The 7541-nt window shown below is 37.2% G+C and overlaps 1 protein-coding gene across 3 annotated transcripts; it reads right to left on the bottom strand.

Annotated features, from left to right (window-relative positions):
- Nucleotides 1–751: 751 nt before the first annotated feature.
- On the bottom strand, nt 752–3246 carry LOC108360859 (protein phosphatase 19C). 3 transcript variants are annotated; one of them, XM_017613308.1, is made up of 5 exons: nt 3180–3246; nt 2772–3093; nt 1806–2403; nt 1225–1702; nt 752–1139 (listed from the first exon to the last, which is right to left on the bottom strand). In XM_017613308.1, exons 3-5 carry the CDS (start codon nt 2119–2121, stop codon nt 1010–1012), a joined length of 924 nt encoding a protein of 307 aa, XP_017468797.1. In that variant the 5' UTR covers nt 2122–2403; nt 2772–3093; nt 3180–3246; the 3' UTR covers nt 752–1009. The 3 variants fall into 3 exon arrangements, with proteins under 3 accessions (XP_017468797.1, XP_017468796.1, XP_017468795.1); XM_017613307.1 differs by having other exon boundaries at nt 1806–2417; nt 2779–3093; XM_017613306.1 differs by having other exon boundaries at nt 2779–3093.
- Between the last annotated feature and the right edge of the window lie 4295 nt (nt 3247–7541).

The raw sequence follows: 7541 nt of genomic DNA, 5'->3' as shown, positions 1-7541 counted from the left end.
ATTTAGCAAATGTCTGATCTCTCTATTCAAGTTTTTTGGTTGTTGAGGGCGACTCGATGGGAAATATATTCCCTTTAAACAGATAAGAGAATTAGAAGAAATGGCAGTTTATACATATCCAAATTTTGAGTTTTGTCATTCACAAATTTGTCGACTTTAGCTATTTTCCAATTAACAATGCATTTAGTAGTTCACGTTTTTATTAAAATTTTAATTGTTTATAAAAAAAGATAAAATTGTTAATGCAGATTCATTTTTTAAGCTCAACTTTTATATTTCAGCTGTAGATCTTTTGGCATCCCTGGATCTTCAGAGAAATAGTTTATTTTTTTCATATTCAGCTTAGAAAGAATAGTGACGTTACGAATAATAGGGATAGGTAGCGTTACGTATAAATTGAGTTCCTTGAAATCCGGCACGATCGGGCATTTCTTGAACAGGTATGTATGTAAGTGGGATCATTTTTTGCAAAACAATGATGCTAGAGGTATGTTAGTGAGAGACGATTATATCGTCGTTTAAAGTACAAAACCACGTATCGTCATTCTGCAAAACCGCGTAACTGACATTGGCTGCCAAAAACTGGATTTACTCACACAATCTCTTGGCTCAATCCTTATCCATTCGATCTGAAATATACTAGCCAGAAATGCAATTTCTTTATAAAAAAATAGAACCATTTTGAAGTATGAGCATTTTTACTCTCTAGAAAATAATTTATGCAACCTCACATACGCGGTTTTGCATTATCTTGATACGCGGTTTTGTACTTTAAACGACGATATGTACCGATGATTTGCGTTCTAACATAAAACGTGCAAACAAACAACTAAAAAAAATAGCCTAAGTAAAAGTCGAAAAAAATGATACTACTCTTTCCTAGACAGCCCTAAAAGTTTGATATTCTCTCCATCGCAATATCGTTTATACATTTTTCTGTGTTATTCACTTGGCAAAATGTCACCTTTAGTACCGCCTACGGTCTGATAAATCCGATTCTATTTTTCCTTTAGAGAAAATAATCTGCTTGTGGTTTTTTAGACGGTATACCCCTGCTCTCTTGTGGTGCGGCCTCAAATATAACAAAATCACGATGCAGGTACTCGTTCAGTTCTAAAATAGCTGCCACATTTCCGCATCTAAGTTAATTAAACAAGCAAAGGATTAATTATTAAATGTAGCATTTTGCAAGGATGCGATTTCAAAACAATTATATTCTCTTACCTATAACAATAATTCGGCGCAGACCAGACAGTCAGCACAGTCTCATTAAAATGCCATTTGAATCCTTCCATGACCAATTGATGGGCGCGGCAGATCATGTCAATGTCGTTAGTTCGATTAAATTGTGAAACCACATCTGATCCAAATAAGTACCCAGCTCCTCGTGGGGATACACCCCAACCCGTCTGATCTTCAGGGTCACTCCATAATAAATCGCACATAGGTCCGTCGTGAGGTACCTCTTGCTTGCGATCAATCGTCCTTATTTGGTCCAAATACTGTATAGATGGCGATAGGCCTCCATGCACGCAGAATATCTTTCCGTCAATGATAGCCGAGAGGCTGAGATAGTCAAAGATTTCGGTGCAATAGCGCCAAACGGCAGTAGATCCATATTTGCGCAAACATTCGTCATAGAATCCATATACTTGGGTAATTTGGCGAGATTCGTGATTGCCGCGTATCAAGGTGATGCGATCTGGGTAGCGGACTTTGAGTGCCAGNTAAACATTCGTCATAGAATCCATATACTTGGGTAATTTGGCGAGATTCGTGGTTGCCGCGTATCAAGGTGATGCGATCTGGGTAGCGGACTTTGAGTGCCAGCAACAGCAGAAATGTTTCCACACTGTAGTAGCCACGATCCACGAAATCGCCCATGAATAGATAGTTCTTTTCGGGCACATCGCCACCAACTTTAAACAATTCTTTTAAGTCATAGAACTGACCGTGGATATCCCCACAAACTGTAACGGGTGAGTCGACGCGCTGCACATTCCCTTCCTCCACGAGAATTTCACGCGCTTTCGCACAGAGCGCCTTTACTTCATTTTCTCTAATGATTTCACAGCGTTTCAACTGCTCGATCTGGCGATCCAAGTCGCTGTAGTCGGTCATGCTATGGGTTCCGGAGCCGGAATTGATGTTATCTGACGCTGATGCAGCTTCTGCGCTGTCAGAGCTGAAGCTATAACCGCAGTTGCTGCTGCTACTTCTGCTCACGGGGGAGGAGTGTTCGAAGTTGCGTGCAGTTTTGATGGTGATTTTGCTGGCGGTTCTATATAGTACATACAAAGAGTAGGAAACGGATAGGAATGGGGCAGACGCTCAATGTTGTGCAGCAGTCATGCGGTCGTTGGAGGAAGGGCAGCACAGATGCTGGTCCTAATTTGGCAACTTCTACAAAGAAACATCTTTTAGAGGTAGTTAAGTTATCAAGGCAAAGTGAAAGTAAAAATGAATTACACAACAAAAGAAACTGGAGAAATGCATTGGCTACCTGGCGTGCGTCTTTCACCCCCTCTATAGATATGTCAGTATTTTTTCTGGATCATATCATTTTCATTGCGCAGACGGCTATTAGCAAGTACATATATATGTACATTCTACTTGATTCAGTTGCGTGAGGTATAACGTTAGCGAAAGATGGTATTAGCAAAATTACATCTAAATTTTACAACTACTAGGCACATCGTACTTAACGCCGACCTCGAAAGCAACATAAGTCCGTGAGCCCATTTTGTGTGTTTTTCTCAAGTTGCACTTACCACTTACCTCTTTTATTATATTTTGCGGCTATTGTTTCACGTTTTTCACCAAATTTGCTTTACAGAATGTAAAGTTTCTCATCTGCCTGCTCCCTCTACTGAAAATGCAACCACCGCAGTTCAATTTTCCAAAAGTTTTAAGCAATTTTCTGTTTTTTAATACTCCTAGATGTTTTTTAATTGCAAATGTACCAAAATTACTTAAAGTTGCTGTCCACAAAGAAGAAAAATCACCGCGCTTGTTGGCTTCATTCGCTAACAAAGGTGTAGCCAGATTACAAGGAATGCTTGGTGCATATACAGCGTTGATTTTGAGCTAATGCTAAGTTTTGTGGTAATAAATTAGTTCGCTGAAACTAGTAAAATATAGAAATTTGATGCACTTTATTATTTTACTATCAAAATCACCGATTATGGTCTCGTTACAGGAAATTGAAATTATTTTTAAAAGCAAACAAAGGGTATGGCAGCCCAGATTTTCGTTATGCTTTGTTCGCTTTCATCTTTTTCGATGTCGAAATTTTTTTTCGAACTCCTTTAAATTCAATGCTACCACCTTATTCAAGGCGAATTAATACAAGGTGGTAGCAGTAACAGTACAATTCCACAGAGAGCTTTTCAGGCTTTCAGCAATAGCTGAATTTAACATGATCCAATTACACCAGACCAGAAAAGAAAGAGTAGTTTTCTGGCTGACGTTTGTAATCTCGGCGCCATGTTATTTTCGTTTGAAACGATCCAAATGTAAACCAAAAATATGAAGACGAAACATAGAGAAAAAAATTAAAGCAATTTTTGAGCGCATGTTTGTGCTAACTAATTTATTATTTTTGTACATGTTTTTGCAACCGATTACCGCGTCCTTCGTTCTAATTACATTTCAACAGAAAATAAACATAAATAAGGAGATGTAAGAACAAAACAGACGCTTTTGCAAATGGCTGCTTGTCAAGCGGTCAGATCTGTTCTAATTGGTTCATGTGAATTTAGCTGAAAGCCTGAAAAGCTCCAAACGCCTGAAAAGCTTGTTATGGCGTTGTACTCTAATACTTGTACAACAATAACGAAAAGTATCAGTAACCAAAAATACAAGATCACGTAAGTCCCCTTTCAGACACGTCAAGTCTTGCTTTCAAGTCTGCTCGTTCGTACGTGAAGGAGGTGGGAAGAGAGGGAAAGAGTACAGATACCTCCGTACCGTCAATTCGTTTCAAGTTTTCTTGTTCTCTTTTGATCTTTTCGTTGCTTCCCGTTTAACGTGAGTTATTAGGGACGTTCCGATACCATCAAAGTATCGATACTTACTTAAATGAGTTCACGTTCACTCAAATCGCTATTTCGATACTACTTATATGAGTAATGCGAATGTATCGATACCTACTTATATCGATAATTTTTCACCATTTTATATGTACCAAAGTGAAAGTAATTTTCAGGCGTTATCTGTGACATACCTTTTACGACACTTGAGTGGAAGATCGTCCTATCTCGGCAGCCAGTTCTAAAACGCCCTATCTCAGGAAACTTTTCAAAAGCGCCCTATTTCATAAATTTATTGAAAAACGCCCTATCTCGGAAAACTTTTTAAGAACACCCTATTTTAGAATTCGCTTCAAAAACGCCTTATCTCAAATATTTTCAATATATTTTCAGTTAAGGTAGGGCGTTTTTAAATTCAGAAATAGAGCGCTCTTGAAGAGTTAATTTAACATGACAACACATTTTAAAACATCTTAATGCATTATTTTACCTAAATTGTGAGTTTAAAGTGGCTGGAAAAGTAGGCGAAGGAAGTGGCATACGTAACCGGCCGTCTTCACGTGCTGGAAAATCTCGCTCGCGTGAAGACCCATGCGAGATCCCGCGCGTGTAGACCGCATAATATACGAAGCATACTTTTTCTCGCATGCCGAACGGTTTGCGAGCTCTCGCATGCGTTCAACTATTATTTTTGTTGTTTGGCGGGTATTTTCTCATTTCGCAGAATTCTTCAGAGTAGAAACATTGTTTATTTTAGCGGAAAATACAAATTTAGCCTGAAAAGCTCGCTCGTTCTTTTTTGGCGACATTTTACAGATGAAAAGGTATGCGGTCAAATGCCCAGTCAACAAAGGCACCCTGAAATTGTGCACATACAATTTTTTCCTCAGGTTTCGGACAACATAAATATTAACACGAATCTTCTTCACGCAAACATAAAAATCCACTTAATCCTGAGACACCTTTAAATTAATGAAAATTAAAAAAGCACAACATGAAACTAAAGGGTAGTTTATATTTAAGGACCACCAGTTTATAGCATTGATTATATGTATATGAAAACAAATTCGGCATTATTTTTAAATGTAATTTATGAGTCCAAAATATCAAAAAGTTTTTTTTTTTGCGCGGAATCCACCTGTCTAAAAAATGGGAAAATCTAGTTTTCTTCGAGAATGTTTGGCCTTCTTTCGCAATAATTTAAAAAAGTTCCTTATACTCTTCATTATCCATGTGTTTTCGTTGGAAAACTATTTGTAACGTAACAGTCTTTTTTACTAATTGAATTTTCAAGTAGGTTTTTTTTTTTTTTTTTTAGAGAGAGGGCTCATTTTGCAAGCAACAATGTAATAATGCAGCGTTTTTGCTGCATTTAAAATGCAACATTTAGCACTTTCGAACATATGTTTTCGAAGAGCGTTCATGCTATCGCATTTAGCAAATGTAGATTTACGCGAGTTCGAAATCGTATGCTTTTGACAAACAGCCGTGTTCCAGTCGCTTATTCAGATCCGTATCCATTACGATAAATTCTCACGGAAAAGATAATGTGCAAAAACCCCTACTGAAAAGGAAAAATAAATTCTAAACCGAAAATTCAATACAAAAACCTGAATTGTTTTAACCATAACCGAACATTTGTTTGTGTATATATTCATTTGTCGGTGCTGCCAATTATATTTTCCACACTTAATTAGGAAACAAAACAAACAGAGTTGATCACAAATTAATCCAGGTTTCTATCAGCATCATATCGATGTTGAATTTGCGTAACTTTTCTTTATCCAAATAATGTAAAATAATAAATGAAATCTCGATCGGCGATCACTGAAACGCAGCTAGCGGTTGTATACTCGAAAAAGCAATGTTGCCACTTTTTCTCATTAAACCATGTTCGAATGGTGGAAATTTTGGAAGATCACAGGGTTGCTTTTAGCATTTAGATTCTAAATGCAAAGATTGAGTTGCATTTAGTTGACGAATTTTGTATAGATAAATGTAACTACATTTAGAGTAGCATTTAGAGCTAAATGCGCTAAATGTACATTTACGCGCAAGCAAAAACAGCCCATAAAAGCTATTCAACTTGTTATTGTCCCATAATTAAAATGTATGTTCTTTCTAACTTATATAGGCTCAGGAAATAAGAATTACGTAGAAAAATAAAAAACAGGATAACTATATTATTTCAAAAAGGAACGAGCCCAAATGAAACNACCCAAAAAACTAAATAAGCTAAAGCTAAAAACTAAAAGCTAAAAGAAGAAGATTTTCCGAGTAAATAATAAAAATCTATTGCAATTATTTTGCCTATTTTGCTAGTACTATTTTTATTAATTAAAATGCCCTTTCGAATGGTGATATAAGATGTTTCGTTCAAGAGCAAGAATGATAGAATACAAGATTGCGCCGTCCTGGGCGTTGACATTTGTGTACCACAAGTAAACAAAGAATAGAGTGAAAAGAAGAACGAGTTGAAACAGCCAAAGCAGTTCACTTTACTGCGAAAAACATGTTTTAATTTAGCTAAATGCGAAAATATTGCATTTTTCACCTAATCTATTAGAGAACAGTGAACATTGTGGTGCACTTCATTGCTTTGCAATTGAGCCTGCTTCAGCAAACGTTTTAGTGCACTCCATTGCTTTGTAATTAAGGCTGCTGCAGAAAACTGCAGCAGCATCTCTGTGGGACTGATTAGTTAACTTGCTAATGGAGGCTGCGTGGAGCAGAAACCAAATCATTGTGAGGAAATGCTGTTAATATAATAATAGAGAAACATTTCGGGAACGGCTTTGCCGTGTCCTATGTACACAAAATGCAGCGATTCGTCCCAGCGCTACACTTGCATCTACGCTTCTTGCATCTTGACGGTTGTCGCAATTTAAAACACAGCACTTCATTGTATTAGTTTTTACGCAGTCTTCAACTCAAAAATCACTCACAAATTGCAAATTAACACGATTTAAACTGATTTTTCACTTATAATTCCACTTTCTCTTTTGCTGATTTGTAAACAAAGGTTTATTTACAAGTTACCACAACTGTCAAAATCAGCGAAACCAAAGTAGCGGTACCACTGACGGCGCCACCTTTGTTCGCTGCACCGTGCATCAATACAAGGTGGTGTTGATTGATCAGCTGATTGGATATTTTTGTCTCTACTCTAGTACAGGAGAATGTCATCCAAGACGAAGTGGCGCAAGTTTGGGATGTCCACAAATGTATGGATGCGCCTTGGTAAGTACTTGCAGCGAGAGCGTAAAAGAAAATTAGAGAGTAAAAGTTAAGAGAAAATTTTCAGAAAAAGTTATTGAACGCAAAACTAGTAAAAACTTGCAATTTAAGCCATTTTGACACTTTCTGGCGGTTAAGTTTTGGCGCGCAATTTTCTTTTTAATTGGGTCTTGTGTATCAAATGTAACTAGTAGCCCCCACTTTTGTTCCATATGGTAGCTTGTGTTTCGAAGGTTCGTCTTTTGAGTTTTCTACAGTAACCGAATATGATGT

This window comes from Rhagoletis zephyria, unplaced genomic scaffold (genome assembly GCF_001687245.7).
Source record: "Rhagoletis zephyria isolate East Lansing unplaced genomic scaffold, Rhagoletis_zephyria_1.1 Rzeph_scaffold_00646, whole genome shotgun sequence".
In the NCBI taxonomy this organism is placed as follows: domain Eukaryota; kingdom Metazoa; phylum Arthropoda; class Insecta; order Diptera; family Tephritidae; genus Rhagoletis; species Rhagoletis zephyria.
This window is presented reverse-complemented; position numbering and strand designations above follow the sequence as displayed.

Excerpts from the sequence above, each read along its gene's own strand:
- LOC108360859 (XM_017613308.1), bottom strand. The coding sequence starts at position 2,121 with ATGACCGACTACAGCGACTTGGATCGCCAGATCGAGCAGTTGAAACGC. Across the intron at positions 1,703-1,805 it reads ACTCAAAGTCCGCTACCCAG|ATCGCATCACCTTGATACGC; the intron begins ATCGCATCACCT and ends TCCGCTACCCAG. Across the intron at positions 1,140-1,224 it reads GCGCCGAATTATTGTTATAG|ATGCGGAAATGTGGCAGCTA; the intron begins GTAAGAGAATAT and ends TAATTAACTTAG.